The sequence below is a fragment of the Bison bison genome, unplaced genomic scaffold (genome assembly GCF_000754665.1).
Source record: "Bison bison bison isolate TAMUID 2011002044 unplaced genomic scaffold, Bison_UMD1.0 scf7180017864498, whole genome shotgun sequence".
Lineage (NCBI taxonomy): Eukaryota > Metazoa > Chordata > Mammalia > Artiodactyla > Bovidae > Bison > Bison bison.
The window spans coordinates 5,633,340-5,654,314 of NW_011495057.1; the positions used below are offsets into that span (position 1 = coordinate 5,633,340).

Below are 20,975 nucleotides of genomic sequence, written 5' to 3' on the forward strand. Positions count from 1 at the left end.
TAGACTCAGTTACCTATAGCTTACTGGCTTGTTCTTTGTCTTTCCTTTGATATTATAAAGTAATTTGAAGTTATCTCTCTGAGATGGCCTACTTCATTCCAAACTGTTTCCTGCTTTTATCTGGTCTTTTTTTTTTTTTTTTTCAGTGTTAAAAATTTGGTTAGTGCTCTTTTAGAAGAATACTCTCAGGATATATTTATGGTTCCCCAGTAGGTTACTTCAGTTGACTATTTTGGAGTCTGATCTTGTTTGAATATTTATCTAGCAATCACTACCTAGTTCTTTCTCCCTTTTTCTCCACAGTAACAAGATTTTTGGTAGGAATTGAACATTATTTCTCTTCTGGAAAAGCCCAAGGATCTGTGTAGTGATATTTTATTTTGACTTCTTTACTTTGTTTTCTTTTTAAAAAAAGAATACCGTTTGACACTTGCCTTGGTGAAATGATGCAGTGTTTCATGCATTTATTTCTCAATTATATTATTTACCTTAATAGAACATCTTTGATAGATACTGTGTACAGCTTAGTGCCCAAATATCAAAAAATTATACCTTGTAGATTTCATCATTCTGGTTAACCATAGTAATAGCAGTACACTCACTTTCAATTTTTCACGTGAAGATAAATATAGAGTAAATCCATAAAAAGTGTGATATATTGAAAAGGTTTTTATGGCTCTGAGTTCCGTTTTTATCACTTATTATTTGTGTGACCTTTATGATGTTTTCCCAACCTCTTTAAAGCCTCACTGTCTCCCTTAGTTTAAAAAAAAAGTACATGTATACTTTTCATGTTGTTATAACAATATATACCTTTCAATGTGATTGTAAGGATTAAATGAATTAATGTTAAGGAAGTGCTTTTAAATCATATAGAACTATTTCCTATAATACATAAAAACTATCCATTTTTAAGTACAGTTGACCTTTGAACAACACAGGTTTGAACTGTGTGGATTCACTTAAGTGTATATTTTTTTCACTGAGTACCTAGTACTACATGACTTGCAGTTCATTGAGTTAATGGATACATAGATATGCAGAAACCTCTATAAGTTATATGTAAATTTAATTATGCGTTGTGTATTAGCTGCTCAGTCATGTCCAACTCTTTGCGTCCCCATAGACTGTATCCCGCCAGACTCCTCTGTCCATAGAATTCTCCAGGCAAGAATACTGGAGTGGGGAGCCATTCCCTTCTCCAGGGGGTCTTCCTGACCCAGAGTTAGAACCCCGTCTCCTACTTGCAGGCAGATTCTTTAATTTAGTTATATGTTTGTTATAAGGTATATGGAACGCCAACTATAAGTTACATGTAAATTTTCTACTGCATAGATAGCACCTCTAACCCCACATTCATTGTTCACGGGTCAACTGTAATTCACTTTTAATCTGAAAAGTTTGACTGTAGTTTGGCCGCTTTCACTACAGTTTACGGTTCAACTTACTCTTTAGGCATTTCTTATCTGTGCTTAAACTTATGGAGAGATTAAGCTCTAGATGTCTGTCTTCTGTTCTATTCTGTACTTCTTCCTTACCTGAATTCTGCCTCTTCTGTTTAGAGATTCAGGACTAAAGAGTTTATCAGAGGAAAGGAATCAGAATATGATGTACACTTGGCTGTCAGGGAAATCTGATACTTATTTTGGTCTGATATTTATTTTGCACTGTCACGTATTTGGGAAAGAACAGAGAAGTGGGCTTAGTGGTCAGTTTCTTTCCCCTCTCTGAGCATGGCTGTGTGTAAACACCGATTTTTTTTTTTTTTTTTAATTCTGTCTTCCAGTTACAACAGTTGGAGCTTGCACAGATACAGCAGAGAGATGCTAATCTCACAGCTCTTGCGGCTATTGGACCAAGGAAGAAGAGACCACTAGAGTCCGGGTCTGGAAGTGAGGTATGGAAACAAAGTTTGTCCTTTTATTTGTCATGTCAAAAAAGCAGGCCTAAAGGAAACAAAGAATGCAGATAATTTACTCTGCCTTGCACACTGTTGCTGCCAAATGCTGGTTAAAGCTCTCCTTTGCCTATTTTATAAAATCTTAATTTTTGCTTGTTCGTAAAAATATGTATCACCTTGAACTTTCCTCCAACTTACTACTTGTTTTATACTTCTTCCCGTCCCCCACCACTGGTCATACTGAGTTTCACTATCTCAGATTTTTCCTGTACATTCTTCCAGGCAGTTTTATATAATTTTCTCCTCGCTGGGTGTCTAAATCCAGCTCATCTGTTAAGATCAAGTCTGCCCTCTTTTTTCTACCATGACTTTATTCTGCGTACCCACACTAACTTCTCTTTTTCTCTGCATGTAATGTGTTTGCATGGCATTAACCGTTCTCTGCTCCTCACATGAGTATTTTCTCTTCGGTTTATTATGAGAGATTATGAACTTCTTGAGCAAGACTGTAATCCTTTTCCTTTGAATCTCCCACAGGACCAGGTACATATTAATATATATTCAGTAAATATCATTAATTGTTTGATTAACACCAAGGAAGGATCTTACATCTTTAGAGCGATTATTCTAGATTAATTAATCTATAATGCTAGATTTTCAGATTGGTCATTGGGGCTAAGATACAAGAGTGAGAAAGAGCCCTGGGTTGGGTCAGTAATAAAGAAACTGTGGCTCCTCTGTTCTGCTCTATAAAACTTAAATGTGCTCTGGGACAAGCTCTTCCCAGCTGACCCAAAACATTAACAGTTCCTGATAAATGATAGTCATCTCTGTAGAGGAAAGATTTTAAAAGTCTAGTTCTTTTTATTAATAAAAATGTAATGGATATAATACGTTCACATGCAAAAAAATTCATAGTATAAAAATGTTTGAAAAAGATGAGTTTCCCCCTCCCAGATTTCTAGTCCCCCATCCCCTGCCCAACCAGATGTAACCACCGTTCAGATTCTCACATATCCTCATAGAATTTATTATGAATATAGATGTGTATCTCATGTGCCTTCACAAATTCACATTTGATTTTGTTTTTACCAAATGCAATCAAATTGTATCTGTTGTTCTGCTCTTGATACTTTTCCCCTTTTCCATAATCTCTCTCATATAATTTACCTCCATTTTTTTAAAGGTATGTTACATCACTTTGTTTAGATAAACAATCTATTTAGCCAGTTCTCTAATGGAAATTTAGGTTGCTTCCAGATGCTTCTGTTACCTCAGAGAGTGTCCTTGTACTTCCACTGTTGTACTTGTTCAGTGTATCTATAAGCTAAATTCCTAAAAATGAAATTCCTGGGTTAAAGAGTGCATGATAGGAACAACTTTGGAAAAATTAAAACATATTCAAAGATAGAGTAGTATAATGAATCCCCTACATACTTACCATCCCCATGCAACTACTATCATTTTATGCCAAATTTTGTTTTATTTATATCTGCACCAACTTTCTCAGGTAAGTTTTTTACTCCTCAGGTTATTTTCAACACAATCCTAGATTCAGTATCATTTTACCCATAAATTATTTGTTGCTTTTCACTTTTGATAAATATTTTTAAATTGCCCCCTAAAGATTTGTATCAGGTTTTGCATCCATTCATGCCTGTTTTTCCACACAGTCATTAACCCTGGGGATAATCTTTTCCATCCGATGACTGGAAGTGCAATTTTTAATAGTGTTTAAATTCCAAGTGAAATTGAGCAATTTTTTCATGGGTATATTGACACTTTCAATTTATTTTCTCCCCCCTATGTTATATTTTTTAATAGATTTAAAAAAATGGAACACTCCACACCCCCCTTCACTTTTTTTTCAGTTTGTCTGGGCTTTATTCATATGAAAGTTTGTATTTTGTTAAATTAAAAAAAAAATCAGTCATTTTCTTTTGTCCTTCTCGAATTCCATTGTGTTTGGAAAGCCCTTTCTTAATAATTAGACTTATGAGTTAGTCCTTTTATCATTTCAGCTTTAAAGTATAAGTCTCTGATTCATTCAGAGTTTGCTCGGAATAATAGGTGAGATCTGCTTTTAGCTTTACTCACTTTCTGCCTCCTCGTTCTCCAGACAAGCAGACTGTCCCAACTCTGTTTCCTCGGTAATTCTTTCCCCACTGATTGGTTGTGCCACCTTTATCACAGACAGTTTTGTGTCAAATACAAATTCCCGTATATATTTGAGTCTGACCCAGTGCTATCTAATAGAACTTCCTGTGATGAACACTTACGGAGTCTGAGCTGCCCTCAACAGCTACATAACGACTGTTGAGCAGTTGAGCTATGGCTACTGTGATTGAGGAAATGAAATTTTAACTTTAAAAAGTTCATGTAAATTTTAATAGGCACACGTGGCTAGTAGCTGCATATAAGTGCATGGGACCAGTCTACTGTTTATAGATTATTTTTATCTGTTTATGATTATTTATGTATTGCTGCCAAATCTTTTTTTCTTAACCATCTCAACCATTTTTATGTGCACAGATCAGTGGTGGTAAGCATATTCACATTGCTGCACCCCATACCCGCAGAACTTTTTCATCTTGCAAAACTGAAACTCTATACCCATTGAATAACTCCCCATCTTCCCCTTTCCCAGCCCCTGGTAAGCAACACTCTACTTTGATTCTGTAATTTGATTACTTAGCTTCCTCATGTAAGTGGAATGAATCATACAGTATTTGTCTTTTTGTGACCTTGAGGTTCCAAATCTTAGTATATTTTAAAAATATGGTAAAACTAGTCCAGTAGAAATTTTTATGTTCCTACTTCTCTACCACAGGACAACCCACTGTCCTTTATTATTGGTCTATTTGTATATAAATGTGTGCAAATATTTTATTAAAAGTGGGGCATGCTCTTTCATCATTAAGCACATTCCTATAAATATGGCCTCGTTAGCATACTTTTTTCTTTTTGGCAAGAACAGTTATTTGTAAATTTCTTCATCCACGTAGTTATTCTTTATAATATCATAACTCCTTTGAGAAAGATACAGGAATGTCTGAGTTCCTGCCCTACTTTTTGATTAATTTTTTCAAAGCTTCATTTTTATGTGTCATTTGAGTTTGTCACAAATCTCAGAAACATTAAAGGTTCCCTGGTTTCTAATAATCAGAGATTGTAAAGTACTTTTCATTTATTGTATGTTTGAATCTGAGAAAGTCTATAGGTTACAGGGGGCAGAAATGAAATGTACTATTGATATTCAAAACGGTGATTTAAAAAAAATCAGTTTATATCAGTATTAAAATGGAAATTTATTTAATTTTTATTTATTTAATAGAAATTTAAATTTAAATTTTTAATTTTTAAATTTCAAAACAGATATATGTTCTAACTTGGCTATAAATATATTGAAGTGTTTGTTTCCTTGGTGCTTCTTCAGTTTTGAGAATTTAGGCACATATATTTTCCCCTTTATTCCTGTATTTTTAACTTAGATCGTTGTCAGACTTTTTCTGAACTATAAACAGCCAGTACTTTAAGTAATCCAACTTGAATTGAAAATGTCCATTTCTTTAATGAGTTGGTGACATTTTAGTACAATCCTTATTTTGAAATTAGCTGAAAACTACTTTTTTGTGTTGATTTGTATTCATGGTGTTTTAACTTTAAAGGCAATTTTCTTTGAAAAATGGGAAACTGGAGAGAACCTTCCTATATGCTCTTTCAGTGTTTACATAGACTGCTGATTGATTTGCCCCTCCAGTCGCTTAAATTGCATGAATCAGGATTGTTAAAAACCCTTTAACAATTTGATTTTTTTATTCTCACAAATAACACAAAATTGATATTTGAAACCATTTATATTTTTATTACTCTGTACCTAAAAATTGAGGGTCTACTTAGTGTCTGCCTCTTTCTTTATAGATGGAAACCTGAAATGTTACCTGTTTGGTCTGAATTTGCTGGAATAAGCATAAAATCCCAGAGGGGAGTGGGGTGGAGTCTTGCTCTTTGAGGAGTAAATCCTTGGTTCAAATGCAGGTTTTTCTAGTACCGAAGGGGAGAGCTTTCAGTTTGGAACGCTGCATAAAGTAGTGGCAATTTTTAAAAATATAAATTTCAGAGAATTAAACTTAGAACATTCAGCATTCATAGCTTATCATTTTTGTTGATAACGAATCAACAAAAGTAAATTTGGAGAAATTTGTTTAGACCTTCTTCCTTTAGACTTTTTTTTTGTTATGCAAAACTCCCTCTTAGCCTTCAAAAATCTTTCTAGTTGTACAATTTATATATTAAACTATCTTCTATGTAGATTTACATTTAATATTCTCAGAAGTCTTGCTAGAGTTGAATAGCATCAGCCACCGTCTCCGGGTGTTACTCTGGCAAAAAGCAACAAGTACCAATTATCATTTAGAACCAACTATTTATTCCATAAGCCTGTTGCATCTAAGGGAGGGGGACTGTTAAAATTTGCTACTTTGGAGTATTTAATTTCTCCTTAATTTACTTCTGTGCATTGAAGTGTATGAAATCAGTTCTTAGATTAATATAGACTGTATAGATACCTATGTGGTAATTTAGAACCTACTTAAAGATTTAGAATGTTTGCATGTTTGTGTTTTGTATATATATTGCTTAGGTGATGTCTTTGGAATGTTAAGTCCTGAATAACTTTACTTCCTCCATTAATTTTAGGTCCTTGGATTAGAAAGAATCTCTTTTTTGGATTAGCAGTACTTTTTAAAATTTTTATTTATATTAATTGGAGGCTAATTACTTTACAGTATTTTGGTGGGTTTTGCCATACATTGACATGAATCAGCCATGGGTGTACATGTGTCCCCCATCCTGAACCCCGCTCCCACCTCCCTCCCTATCCCATCCCTCTGGGTTGTCCCAGTGCCCCGGCTTTGAGTGCCCTGTTTCATGCATCAAACTTGGACTGCTGATCTATTTCACATATGGTAATATAAATGTTTCAGTGCTATTCTCTCAAATCATCCCACCCTTGCCTTCTCAAAACAGAGTCCAAAAGTCTGTTCTTTATATCTGTGTCTCTTTTGCTGTCTCATGTATAGGGTCATCATTACCATCTTTCTAAAGTCCATATATAGGTGTCAATGTACTGTATTGGTGTTTTTCTTGCTGACTACTTCACTCTGTATAATAGGCTCCAGTTTCATCTACCTCATTAGAACTGATTCAAATGCTTTCTTTTTAATAGCTGAGTAATATTCCATTGTGTACCACAGCTTTCTTATCCATTCATCTGCTGATGGACATCTAGGTTGCTTCCATGTCCTAGCTATTGTAGACAGTGCTGCAATGAACGTTGGGGTACACGTGTCTCTTTCAATTATGGTTTCCTCAGTGTGTATGCCCAGCAGTGGGATTGCTGGGTCCTATGGCAGTTCTATTTCCAGTTTTTTTAAGGAATCTCCACACTGTTCTCCATAGTGGCTATACTAGTTTGCATTCCCACCAACAGTGTAAGAGGGTTCCCTTTTCTCCACACCCTCTCCAGCATTTATCGTTTGTAGACTTTTTGATAGCAGCCATTCTGACCAGTATGAGATGGTTCCTCATTGTGGTTTTGATTTGCATTTCTCTGATAATGAGTGATAGTGAGTATCTTTTCATATGTTTTTTAGCCATCTGTATGTCTTCTTTGGAGAAACGTCTGTTTAGTTCTTTGGCCCATTTTTTGATCGGGTCATTTATTTTTCTGGTATTGAGTTGAACAAGATGCTCATACATTTTTGAGGTTAATTATTTGTCAGTTTCTTCATTTGCTATTACTTTCTCCCATTCTGAACCCTGTCTTTTCACCCTGCTTATAGTTTCCTTCGTTGTGAAAAAGCTTTTAGGTTTAATTAGGTCCCATTTGTTTATTTTTGCTTTTATTTCCATTCTCTGGGAGGTGGGTCATAGAGGATCTTGCTGTGATTTATGTCGGAGTGTGTTTTGCCTATGTCTTCCTCTAGGAGTTTTATAGTTTCTAGTCTTAGGTTTAGATCTTTAATCCATTTTGAGTTTATTTTTGTGTATGGTGTTAGAAAGTGTTCTAGTTTCATTCTTTTACAGGTGGTTGACCACTTTACAGGTGGTTTCCCAGCACCACTTGCTAAAGAGATTGTCTTTTCCCCATTGTATATTCTTGCCTCTTCTGTCAAACATAAGGTGTCCATAGGTGTGTGGATTTATCTCTGGGCTTTCTGTTTTGTTCCATTGATCTTTATTTCTGTCTTTGTGCCAGGACCATATTGTCTTGATGATCATAGCTTTGTAGTATAGTCTGAAGTCAGGCAGGTTGATTCCTCCAGGTCCATTCTTTCTCAAGATTGCTTTGGCTATTCGAGGTTTTTTGTATTTCCATACAAATTGTGAAATTTTTTGTTCTAGTTCTCTGAAAAATACCATTGGGAGCTTGATAGGGATTGCATTGAATCTGTAGATTGCTTTGGGTAGTATACTCTTTTCACTGTATTTATTCTTCTGATCCATGAACATGGTATATTTCTCCATCAATTTGTGTCATCTTTGATTTCTTTCATCAGTATTTCATAGTTTTCTATATACAGGTCTTTTGTTTCTTTCAGTAGATTTATTCCTAAGTATTTTATTCTTTTCATCTCAATGGTGAATGGGATTGTTTCCTTAATTTTGCTTTCTGTTTTCTCATTGTTAGTATATAGGAATGCAAGGCATTTCTTTGTATTAATTTTATATCCTGCAACTTTACTATATTCATTGATTAGCTCTAGTAATTTTCTGGTGGTGTCTTTAGGGTTTTCTATGTAGAGGATCATGTCATCTGCAAACAATGAGAGTTTTACTTCTTTTCCAATCTGGATTCCTTTTATTTCTTTTTCTTCTCTGATTGCTATGGCCAGAACTACCAAAACTATGTTGAACAATAGTGGTGAGAGTGGGCACCCTTGTCTTGTTCCTGAATTTAGGAGAAATGCTTTCAATTTTTCACCATCGAGGGTAATGTTTGCTGTGGATTTATCATATATGGTTTTTATTATGTTGAAGTATGTTCCTTCTGTGCCTGCTTTCTGGAGAGTTTTCATCATAAATGGGTGTTGAATTTTGTCAAAGGCTTTCTCTGAATCTATTGAGATATTCATATGGTTTTTATGTTTCAATTTGTTCATGTGGTGTATATATCACATTGATTGCTTTGTAAATCTTGAAGAATCCTTGCATCCCTGGGATTAAGCCCACTTGGTCATGATGCATGATCTTTTTAATATGTTGTTGGATTCTGTTCGCTAGAATTTTGTTGAGGATTTTTGCATCTATGTTCATCAGTGATATTGGCCTGTAGTTTTCTTTTTTTGTGGCATCTTTGTCAGGTTTTGTTATTAGGGTGATGGTGGCCTCATAGAATGAGTTTGGGCGTTTACCTTCCTCTGCAATTTTCTGGAAGAGTTTGAGTAGGATAGGTGTTGGCTCTTTTAATTTTTGGTCTAATTCACCTGTGAAGCCATCTGGTCCTGGGCTTTTTGTTTGTTGGAAGATTTTTTATTACAGTTTCAATTTCTGTGTATATGTTAGGTCTGTTAAGATTTTCTTTTTTTTCCTGGTTCAGTTTTGGACGGTTATACTTTTCTAAGAGTTCATCCATTTCTTCCAAGTTGTCCATTCTAGTGGCATATAGTTGCTTATGACCCTTTGTATTTCTGTGTTGTTGGTTGTGATTTCTCCATTTTCATTTCTAATTTTGTTGATTTGATTCTTCTCCCTTTTTCTCTTGATGAGTATGGCTAATGGTTTGTCTATTTTATTTATCTTCTCAAAGAACCAGTTTTCAGTTTCGTTGATTTTTGCTTTAGTCTCCTTTGTTTCTTTTTCATTTATTTCTGCTCTAATTTTTATGATTTCTTTCCTTCTACTAACCCTGGGGTTCTTCATTTCTTCTTTTTTTAGTTACTTTAAGTGTAAAGTTAGGTTATTTATTTGATTTTTCTCTTGTTTCTTGATGTAAGCTTGTATTGCTATGAACCTTCCCCTTAGCACTGCTTTTACTGAATCCCATAAGTTTTGGATTGTTGTTTTCATTTTCATTTGTTTTTATGCATATTTTTATTTCCTTTTTGACTTCTTCCTTGATTTGTCGATTAGCAATACTTTCAAATAGTTTACCTAACTTATTAATGATCCAGCCATCGTAACAATATTTATTTTGTTGAAAATAAAGATAGATTTTGTTTTGACCTTCTAACACATTGGCTTGAAAATGCTGGTATTTCTTTTAAGATTAAGTGGTTAAAATGTCAGATCGACTACATGGTGCTTATAGTATTTATATGCCTAATATGTGTTTCTTTAAAGAGTGTTCGTTTGCTAAACAAAGCAAAGAAATTATTGCCACATAGATAAGTGTATACTCTTTCTGTCTAGAAGCTGGTTAGAGTACTGCCCTGTAAAATTTTGAAGATTTTAGGGGAAGAGAAGGGGAAGAGAAGGGAAGAGAAGGGAAACTTTGCTTAGTAATAAATACAAATTTTATTGAATCAGAATTGCTTTCAGACAAATATATTTTTTTCACAATTGAATTCTAATTCAGAAATGAATGTCAGAGAATGATAACAGTTTTTCTATTTCTCCCAGGTATTAAAGGTACATCCCTAAAATTCATTTCTTCTTTATTGTACTTTTTAAGTGTGTATACCTTCAAAATAAGGCATTTCATTTAAGCAGACTTGTAACTATTATTAAACCAAGGATTCTTTAAATATTATTAGCCAAGCAAATTTTATTTGGACAGAACCTATAAAATGATTCTACAGCAGAACTGTAAATCTGTATGGTTAACCGTTTATTGGTTAATGGTCTCTCTGTAACATTAATAATAGAAATCATCACATTGCAGTATTTTGTGAGTAGACATATAGGGGAAAAAAGGTGAGAAAGGACCATTTTAAAATAGTATGTTGACAATACCATAAAGAAATTATGCTTCAATTACAAATAAATAAATTTTAAAAAAAAAGAAATATTGGAGTCCATATTTACCTGCTTATATGCCAGGAATTGTTCTAAGCATTAGGAATATGACAGTAAGTAAAAAAAGGGAAAGAGAAATAGGGTATTGAATTCCATTGGCAAGAATGTTTCATGCCATAGCTTACAGAAGTGTGATTTCTGAAAAAGTTATATTAATTTTTATGTGTATTTAGAGTTGAACTTTTGAAAAAATACTATACTTCAAATAGTGTTTCGTAACAGTTTGCTATAGATATTATTGGAACTTTTTTGTTCAGAACTTGGGAGTCTTGTGATAGTATCTATTGTAGCAACCTGCCCTTCTCTTTAGCTCCAATTTGATGTTTAAAGTATTAGAGTACTTTGATTTGAGGGGCAACAGGGTATGGAGAGGGAAGGGAATTTTCAGAAGACTCCAGGCAAGAACACTGGAGTGGGTTCTTGGAGTGAAAAGTTAAAGTGAAGTCGCCTAGTCGTGTCCGACTCTTCGCAACCCCATGGACTGCAGCCCATCAGACTCCTCTGTCCATAGGATTTTCCAGGCAAGAGTACTGGAGTGGGTGCCATCGCCTTCTCCGAATCACTTCATAGATAGCCTGAAATCACTTGAGCATTCTACTAATTTGAATATACCTGAGAAAAAATTTACCAGAATCATAGTGGCACAAACATTTTCCCTTCCTCATGATATAATATTAAATCCTCAGTGTCTTGAGCTTCCCCTGTGGCTCAGTGGTATAGAATCCACCTGCCAATGTAGGAGAGGCAGGTTCAATCCCTGAGTTGGGAAGATTCCCCTGGAGAAAGAAATATCAACCCACTCCAGTATTCTTGCCTGGACAGTCCCATAGACAGAGGAGCCTGGCAGGCTACAGTCCACAGGATTGGAAAGAGTAACATGACTTAGCAACACTAAATAACAACACCTCAGTGTCTTAGGATGCCTGCACCTATTCAATGAAAGAATAGCTTAGTGAACCCCAAGAACTATCTCCGAGATTCTGAAGAAATCTTTGTGATAGGTAGCCATTTTATTCCCTCCATGCTAATCCTAACAACAGTATTTCCTGTCCCCTTCCCATTATTTCTGTTCCTTGCTGGTATGCCCCTTCAAGGAAGTGAAAATTAGCTAGTTAAGTGCCAGGTAACAATGTACCTGTTTTTTAAAACAAGGACTTAGCAGCAACTTCCTGCTCATAGCCACAAGTGAAGTCTGGGAAAGGTGGAACATCCTGGAAAGGTAATGATGGTACCAGAAAGTGTTCTGTCCAAGAACAAATGGAACTATGGTGGTTCGTGTGTGTCTGTCAGATAAGAGGAAACATCAGGAGGCAGAGTGAGATGGGTTCCATTGCTTTGTCTTCGGAGAAGATGGTTAGGGAATTTCTGGATTTTATTACTAGAATTAGGAGAATTCCTAATTACTACTTTTCCAAGAATCATTTCAGGGACTTCCTGGTAGTCCAGGAGCTAAGACTCCAAGCTTCTAGTGCAGGGGGCTTGGGTTCAATCTCTGGTCAGGAAACTAAATCCCACGTGCCACGACTAAGACCTGGCATAGCCAAGTAAATAAATAAATAAATACATTTAAAATAAAAGAATCATTTCAACACGGAGCATGCTAGGGCTTTCAAAGCACTAGGCCTGTGGTCTCAAACACAGAGTGCCCACAGATTTCTTTGTACCTGTCAGAAAATATGATTTTGTTTTCATTTCTTGACTTTTCTTCTCAATTCCCTCCCACCTTTATATAAGGATAGTTATATAGAATTATTAAAACCAAAGCTCTTTAGAATGTAATATTAGGCAGATTTCAGTGGTAACTTTCTTCCATTGTTTAAACTAGTATAAGTTTACTTAGGTATGTAATCTCTTAAGATCCTTTCCAGTACCTACAAGTTTCTTATGAAATGAAGAAGAAACAATTTCCAGAAGAGTATAATCAAAAGGTGGATTATTGATTGAGGGGGTAAGAAAGAGGTCTCCTGTGTCTGCGAGAGTAAATAGCTTTTTATTTGGGAGAAGGAGTGTTAACTCTGATCACGTTGAAAAATGTCAAAATGATATAAAAGTATTAAAAACAACTCATGTTTCTTGAGTTACCCTTTCCAGAAATATCCATGCATATATTAGGTTAAACCCTATCAACTTGCCATTTTCATAGATGAAAATCTATCAGGTATTCGCAATTCCATACCTATGATCAAATATATATATATACACACACACACAAATTGCGTATTAATAACTATAGTTTACTTTTATCAAGCACTTAGAATGTATTATCTTTGTTAGTTTTTGTTAACTCCTCTACTATTATTTTCTCTAAATGAAAAAATTCAGGTATAAGGAAGATGACTTTTCCAGAGTTCCACAGTTAGTAAGTAGAGAACCCCAGATACATATCAAAAAATTTGATGTTTGTCTGTACTCTTAACCACTATAATGGGATCATCCTAAAAGTACTATTTTACAACTTGTGAAACAGTGTATATGGACATTTTCCTGTGTTGGTTATATACTTTTGTGCCAATTCTGTTATCCACTGATAGACATTTAAAATATTTTCATTTGTTTATTATAAATAGTTAGCATTCTCTGTCATCATGTACCCATTTATTTTGCTGACTTGATTTCTAGAAGTGGGACTTCTGGGTCAAAGGATATTCACATCTTAAATTTTAATAAATATTTCCATGTTAATTTCCAAGAAGTTTATGCCAGTTTCCACCACTGCGTGAATGCCTATTTTCCCATCCATTTGTTAGTAACAGATGTGATCAGACATTTCAAAATGTTCCAGTTTCTGCAACTTTTCATTTATTGTATCTATGCCACTTCTCTCTGCCCTCTTCAAAGGTTGAGGTTCTGTTTATGTATGGAACATGGTGCAGGAGTGTGAACAACCTCTAAGATAGCCTATAAGGAGAATACTTGGATTTTTGAAATTTTATTTAAGCATTAAAAATAATTTATGGACAGTTTTTTTCATACCTTAGAAATGGGTGTATTTTGAAACAGACAACCGAGTTGAATTCTTCAGGGTATTTGAACAATCAGTCTTACATAGATGTTATTTTGTTTACCATATTTACTAGTTTTCATGATTTGAGGGTGTAGGTAGATTAGAATTGAAATATTAAGCATGAAATGATTCGGGGAACACAGCAGTTTAAAATCTACTAGGGGACAAACAGAATTAGATATTTTAACAGGTTTGTTTCTATAAATATCATGTAGCTACATTAGAATTGAGAGCATGTATCATTTTAGATAAAGAAGCTTTTTATGTTTTGAGGTATATTTTTTCACATTTAATTTTGTTCACACTTTCATTAACAAATCTGCCTCTTTTTCATAAATGACTTAAACATAAATCTGAATTTTAGTTGGATCTTTAAAATTTTCCAGAGATTCAAAGGCTGACTCTTTATCAGCTATCTTCAGGGACTGCCTGTGAAATAAGTTGAATTGCACATTATGGGTTTATCTTTCATCCTTCCCAAATCCCCTTTAAAAGATAGTAAAGGAGAGAAAAAAACATAAAAACACAAGAATAAAGAAAAGAGAAAACAGTAATACAAGTATTTACTTAGTTAAAATAACCCTAAATTTCTCTGTGAAATATTCCTAAATAAAATATTCAGATTTTCAATTAATGTTGTCAGTTAAAACCCAGGTTTTCATGGAAAACAGTGTATCTGCCTTAAGTATTGCAGCAGTACCTAGTTAGAATATGTTCTTGAATTTCTATTTATGCAATTTTTACTAAGAATTGTAGACAGTTTTGAAAACAGTAAATATAAGTTGTTACTGAAATGTTTACTACAACTTGTTTGTTTGACTTATCAGACTGTGCCACTTGTTTGTATTTTTATTAAAAAAAATTTTTTTTGTTTGTATTTTTAGTTGAGATAAATTCATATATCACACCAGCACTTCTTATGCTTAGTATTTTCATGATTTATCATTTCTCCGTTCTTTTACTTCCAGCCTATCTGTGTCTTTATTTAAAGCTGGTTTCTCTTGGCTAGGGCTAAGTCACTTCAGTCGTGGACTCTTTGCCTCCCTATAGACCTTTCAGTCATATCCTCTGTCCATGGGGTTCTCCAGGCAAGAATGCTAGAGTGGGTTGCTGTGCCCTCCTCCAGGGGATCTTCCCAGGGATCAAACCTGCATCTCTTCGTCTCCTACATTGGCAGCAGGGTTCTTTATCATTAGTGCCGCCTAAAGTAGTGCGTAATTGAGTTTTGAATTTGTATCCAGTATGAAAATTTATTTGGACAATTGAGTTCATTTACATTTAATGCAGTTATTACTGTGATTGGATTTGAGTCTCAGTTCAGTTCAGTTCAGTAGCTCAGTCATGTCCGACTCTGCAACCCCATGAATCGCAGCAGGCCAGGCCTCCCTGTCCATCACCAACTCCTGGAGTTCACTGAGACTCAACGTCCATCGAGTCAGTGATGCCATCCAGCCATCTCATCCTCTGTCGTCCCATTCTCCTCCTGCCCCCAATCCCTCCCAGCATCAGAGTCTTTTCCAATGAGTCAACTCTTCGCATGAGGTGGCCAAAGTACTGGAGTTTCAGCCTTAGCATCATTCCTTCCAAAGAAATCCCAGGGCTAATCTCCTTCAGAATGGACAGGTTGGATCTCCTTGCAGTCCAAGGCACTCTCAAGAGTCTTCTCCAACACCACAGTTCAAAAGCATCAATTCTTCGGCACTCAGCCTTCTTTACAGTCCAACTCTCACATCCATACATGACCACAGGAAAAGCCATAGCCTTGACTAGACGAACCTTTGTTGGCAAAGTAATGTCTCTGCTTTTAAATATGCTATCTAGGTTGGTCATAACTTTCCTTCCAAGGAGTAAGCATCTTTTAATTTCATGGCTGCAGTCACCATCTGCAGTGATTTTGGAGCTCAAAAAAATAAAGTCTGACACTGTTTCCATTGTTTCCGCATCTATTTCCCATGAAGTGATGGGACCGGATGCCATGATCTTCATTTTCTGAATGTTGAGCTTTAAGCCCACTTTTTCAGTCTCCACTTTCACTTTCATCAAGAGGCTTTTTAGTTCCTCTTCACTTTCTGCCATAAGGGTGGTGTCATCTGCATATCTGAGCTTATTGATATTTCTCCCGCCAATCTTGATTCCAGCTTGTGTTTATTCCAGTCCAGCGTTTCTCATGATGTATTCTGCATAGAAGTTAAATAAGCAGGGTGACAGTATACAGCCTTGACATACTCCTTTTCCTATTTGGAACCGGTCTGTTATTCCATGTCCAGTTCTAACTGTTGCTTCCTGACCTGCATACAGATTTCTCAAGAGGCAGATCAGGTGGTCTGGTATTCCTGTCTCTTTCAGAATTTTCCACAGTTTATTGTGATCCACACAGTCAAAGGCTTTGGCATAGTCAATAAAGCAGAAATAGATGTTTTTCTGGAACTCTCTTGCTTTTTTGATGAGCCAGCAGATGTTGGCAATTTGATCTCTGGTTCCTCTGCCTTTTCTAAAACCAGCTTGAACATCAGGAAGTTCACGGTTCACATATTGCTGAAGCCTGGCTTGGAGAATTTTGAGCATTACTTTACTAGTGTGTGAGATGAGTGCAATTGTGCTGTAGTTTGAGCATTCTTTGGCATTGCCTTTCTTTGGGATTGGAATGAAAACTGACCTTTTCCAGTCCTGTGGCTGGCTACTGCTGATTTGAGTCTACCATATTGCTAATTTGTTTGTCCTTGTTTTTGTTGCTGTTATTGTTTCTCCATTCTTTTCATCTTTTGAGTTAATCAAGTAGTGTTTTAGTATACCATTCTATATCCTCTTTTAACTTTTTAACTATACCTCTTTTGTTTTTTTTTAATGGTTGCTATACAGATTTGTCTAAAGGTACAGTAAATATTGTTAACTGCTTACACTCAATCTTGAATGAATGCCACTTCACATACCATGTAAAAACCTTTTAACTGTAGAATTCCATTATATAAATCCCTCCCCTCCTTTGTGTTATTTGTCTTCACCTGTTTTACTTCTGTATGTTTTAACCTCCATAGTACATTGTTATTACTTGGTCATATATCGCTTAAAGAATTTATGAAAATAAAAACAGCTTTTTAACATTTATCATTTCTAGTGCTCTTTCATTTTCCCTGTAAATTCATTTCTTTCTAGTATCATTTTCTGTCAGTCTGTATGCAATTAGTCAACTCTAGAATTACCAGAGTTTCAATTAAACAAAGCTACTATTAATACATTTGAATATACTGGTAAACCTATCTTTGCTTGTGAGGCACAGCAATCCTTACAGATACTGTAGCTTTTTTTTTTTTTTTTAAACATTTACAATCCTGAAAGGATAAAATTAAAGCTGGCTCTGAAAGAAAAATCTTTTACTGGCAATCCTTTAAAGAAATTCTCATAGAATAATAGATAAAACTTGTTTCTGGACATAGATTACTTGAGTTTTTGGAGGACTTTATAAGAGTCTTAATTAAATGTTAAAGAAAATAACCAGAGTATGAAGAGGAAAATCCTACTGATACAGGCTTTTCAGCTTGCAGTAAGTTACCACTTTTCAGAATTGACATTTATTTGGTTGCTTGCTGTTCTTGTGTGTTGTATTACTTGGTGGGTTGAAGACTTGCTGACTCTTTGGAGAAAGTGACAGAAAATAGCCTTTTGAGTAAATACCGTCTGGTGGCAGCTTTGTGGGGATGAATAATGTAGAAGAACAAGTCATCAAAAGACTTTACCTTTCAGGTGTTCTCCCAGATTTATTTGGCTTAAAGGTAAGAATAGCAGCAGGATCTTGATTTAAAAGCCCATAGTATGGCTCATTTTCACTGTTCTGGTCATTCACATAACTGATATTATTGAGTCATACTTTGTGCAGAAGTGTACATGTTGATTGGATAGCAGCGAAGTGCCATATATATAAAATATTCACAAGTCCAAAGTCCTTCCTTTCCAGTGAGTGGGCAAGTTATTAGGTAGTTGTGTTGCATTGAACACATGTGATGGTAAAGTAGAGAGCACTGAAGTCCCCGGGAGATGCCCCTCATCTCAGCCAGGGCTAAGTGTGTTTGTAACACTGGAAAAACATGTTACCTGAGTTGAGTCTTGAAGAACTTAGTCAAGTGCTGTGATACAAGGGTTGGACAGAGATTGGAGAAGGAATCCCAAGAGGAGAGAAGTAACTCTCTCAAACAAACTAGAGAACACATGCTATGGCATAATCAATAGTTTGAGTAGTAAAAAGGAAATGAGAGATGAAAATGTGGAGAGAAGCTTTGTCATGCTCATGGTTGACTGTGTCTTGGTTAGATACTTGGACTTGGTCCTGGAGAAGATTTTTAGCCACTGGAGTGCTTTAAATAGGAAAATGGTATTACCAGATTACTTATTTGAGAAAGATCATTCTCATTGCAGTGTGAACACTGTTAATACTGAAAATAGGAAGATTTCTTAGAAGGCTGATGAAGTAATCTCAGGCATGGAAGTGAAAATGTAGAAAGATGTGGATTATTTGGAAACTATTAATGAGGTAGAACTAATAAGAAGTGATAATTTGGATATAGAAGGTAGGCTTGAGGGTGACACCCAGTTTTCTGGCTTAGGCATTGGAGGTGAATGGTTTTACCACTCCTTTAAGTGAGAAAGAGAAGAGGAAAACAGGAGAAGTAATGACTTACAGCTGTCTTCCCCAGCCTCTGGTAAAGAATCCACCTGCCAATGCAGGAAACATAGGTTTGATCCCTGGGTTGGGAAGATCCCCTCGAGAAGGAAATGGCAACATACTCCAGTATTCTTGCCTGGGAAAGCCCATGGACAGAGGAGCCTGGCGGGCTACTCGCAAAAGAGTCTGACACAACTGAGTGACTAAACAACAATAAAAATGATTTGCCGCATTCTTTATTAGGAAGTTGAACAATGAGGTCTAGAATTTAAGATGGTGTTCTTTTGGAGGTAAAGATGAGAGTGGTTATTAGCACAGGGCAACCAGTATTGTCTTTATAGCTCTCATAATTGCACAGCTAGAATTAGAATTCAGCTTTACCAAGCTGAGCCACAGTGGAAGTCCAGAATTAGAATTCAGAACCCAGGATTACGTGTCACATCAGTCCATTTAGACATATTACTTCTGTAAAAGACTGCTGAAACACAGAAACTTAGAGATGACAAAATTCTAGGGTGGAAATTAACATGCAGGGTTGTCTGTGTTCTGAAATAAATGTAATAGAGGTGAAGGATCTATTACTTCAAGAGTTTTGCTTGTTGACCAGCAGAGGGCAGGCAACAACGCGGCTCAGTATCCGTAACTTCTGCTCCGTGTTGCCCTTCAGGCCTGGAAGCTCAGGCCTTCTAGTATAGACTTTCAGTGTTCTTGTTACACGAAAGCTAGACGTCCAGGACACTTTTATCTATCCTTGCTTCCAAGACTTAGAAGGTGTTTCGTTTTTGTTCTGGAGCCAGATCTGCTTTCCACTCGCTGTTCCCTACGTCTGGTTCTTATTTTTCCTTAAAGTTTAAGACTAGAGTCATCCCTTAAGAGCTGCCATGGTGACATGGGGTTAGAATAAGATCAAGAGAGTCTGAGAAATATAATGGCTCTTTGCCTTCTGGTACAAATGTCCAGCTTTTGTTCCTGGTTAACTGTTAAGATTCAAGGACATGTTTGTGTTTTTCTTGGTCTTACGATTCAGAGACTAGAATGGAAGGAATGGACATTGGCTTGTGGAGATAGTGCTGATACGCCTGGTTGGTTCTGTAAGGCAGCACTGCCACTCCTCCACTATTTGATGTGAGGAGCCCATGAAAACCTTCCTGTCCCAGGGCACATCCTTCATCCACTTGCTGTATGTCTGTAATACCCATTAGTTTCCTTTGTAGCTTTAAGCATTCAAAGCTCAACTTAAATTTAAAATTTTCACAAAGAGGGACACGGATGGGGTGGCAGGACAAATTATCGATATTTCTTTAACCAGGACTTACAAGAATAGGACTTAGGCAGGAACGTGTAATTGGATTTAACTAGGGGGTGCAAGAAAGATCTTGGAACTAGGGTTACACTGTTTCCAATTTACAAACAGTGCCTCCAAACTGACAAATGACATTTATAGAGAATATATTGTATGCCAGGCATTGTTCCTATTTAATCCTTAGGCCAGTCTTATAATCTCAGTTACTATTCCTGTTTTGCAGATTAGGAAACTAAAACACAGAGAAGTTAAGTAATTTTTCTGAGGTTACTGTGGAGGAGACAACCTATATGCACCACCATTCAATCCTCCTCTGTATTTTAATTTTTTCATTTATTTATTAATTTATTTTTGACTCTGCTGAGTCTTCATTGCTGCATATAGGCAGGGTCCGGGCTTCTCATTGCAGTGGCTTCTCTTGTTGCAGAGCACGGACCGTAGGGGTGCACAGGCTCAGTAGTTGTGGCATGTAGGCTTAGTTGCTCCACAGCACGTAGAATCTTCCTAGACCAGGATCAAAACCATGTTCCCTGCATTGGCAGATGGATTCTTAACCACTGGACCACCCAGGAAGTCCCCCAGATGACTTGAATTAGTACATGGGCTAGAATTCGCTAGTATAGCAGTAACATCATTTAAGAAAACATAGGTAGAGACACTTTTAAAAGTTTTACCTCACAGCACCTACCTGCATGAGAAATATGCATAATTGGTTATTTTTAATTACTTATTGATAACTGACAGTGTTCAAGTGTTCCTTATTAGATCAAAAAAGTTCCTCTAAAAATATGAAACTTTGTTTACTGATATAATTGAACAACTTAATGAAGAATATTCATTGGAAGGACTGATGCTGAGGCTGAGACTCCAATACTTTGGCCACCTCATGCAAAGAGTTGACTCACTGGAAAAGACCCTGATGCTGGGAGGGACTGGAGACAGGAGGAGAAGGGGATGACAGAGGATGAGATGGCTGGATGGCATCACCGCTTGATGCACATGAGTTTGAATGAACTCCGGGAGTTGGTGATGGACAGGGAGGCCTGGTGTGCTGCGATTCATGGGGTCACAAAGAGTCGGACATGACTGAGCG

At 36.1% G+C, this 20,975-nt stretch overlaps 1 protein-coding gene across 1 annotated transcript in view; it reads left to right on the plus strand.

Moving 5' to 3' along the window:
• TAF4B (TAF4b RNA polymerase II, TATA box binding protein (TBP)-associated factor, 105kDa) overlaps positions 1 to 20,975 on the plus strand; it is a 110,675-nt gene that overhangs the window by 83,929 nt on the left and 5,771 nt on the right. Inside the window, exon 14 of the mRNA XM_010828943.1 lies at positions 1,787 to 1,897. Coding sequence (XP_010827245.1) covers positions 1,787 to 1,897 — 111 coding nt within the window. The remainder of the gene's footprint in view (positions 1 to 1,786; positions 1,898 to 20,975) is intronic.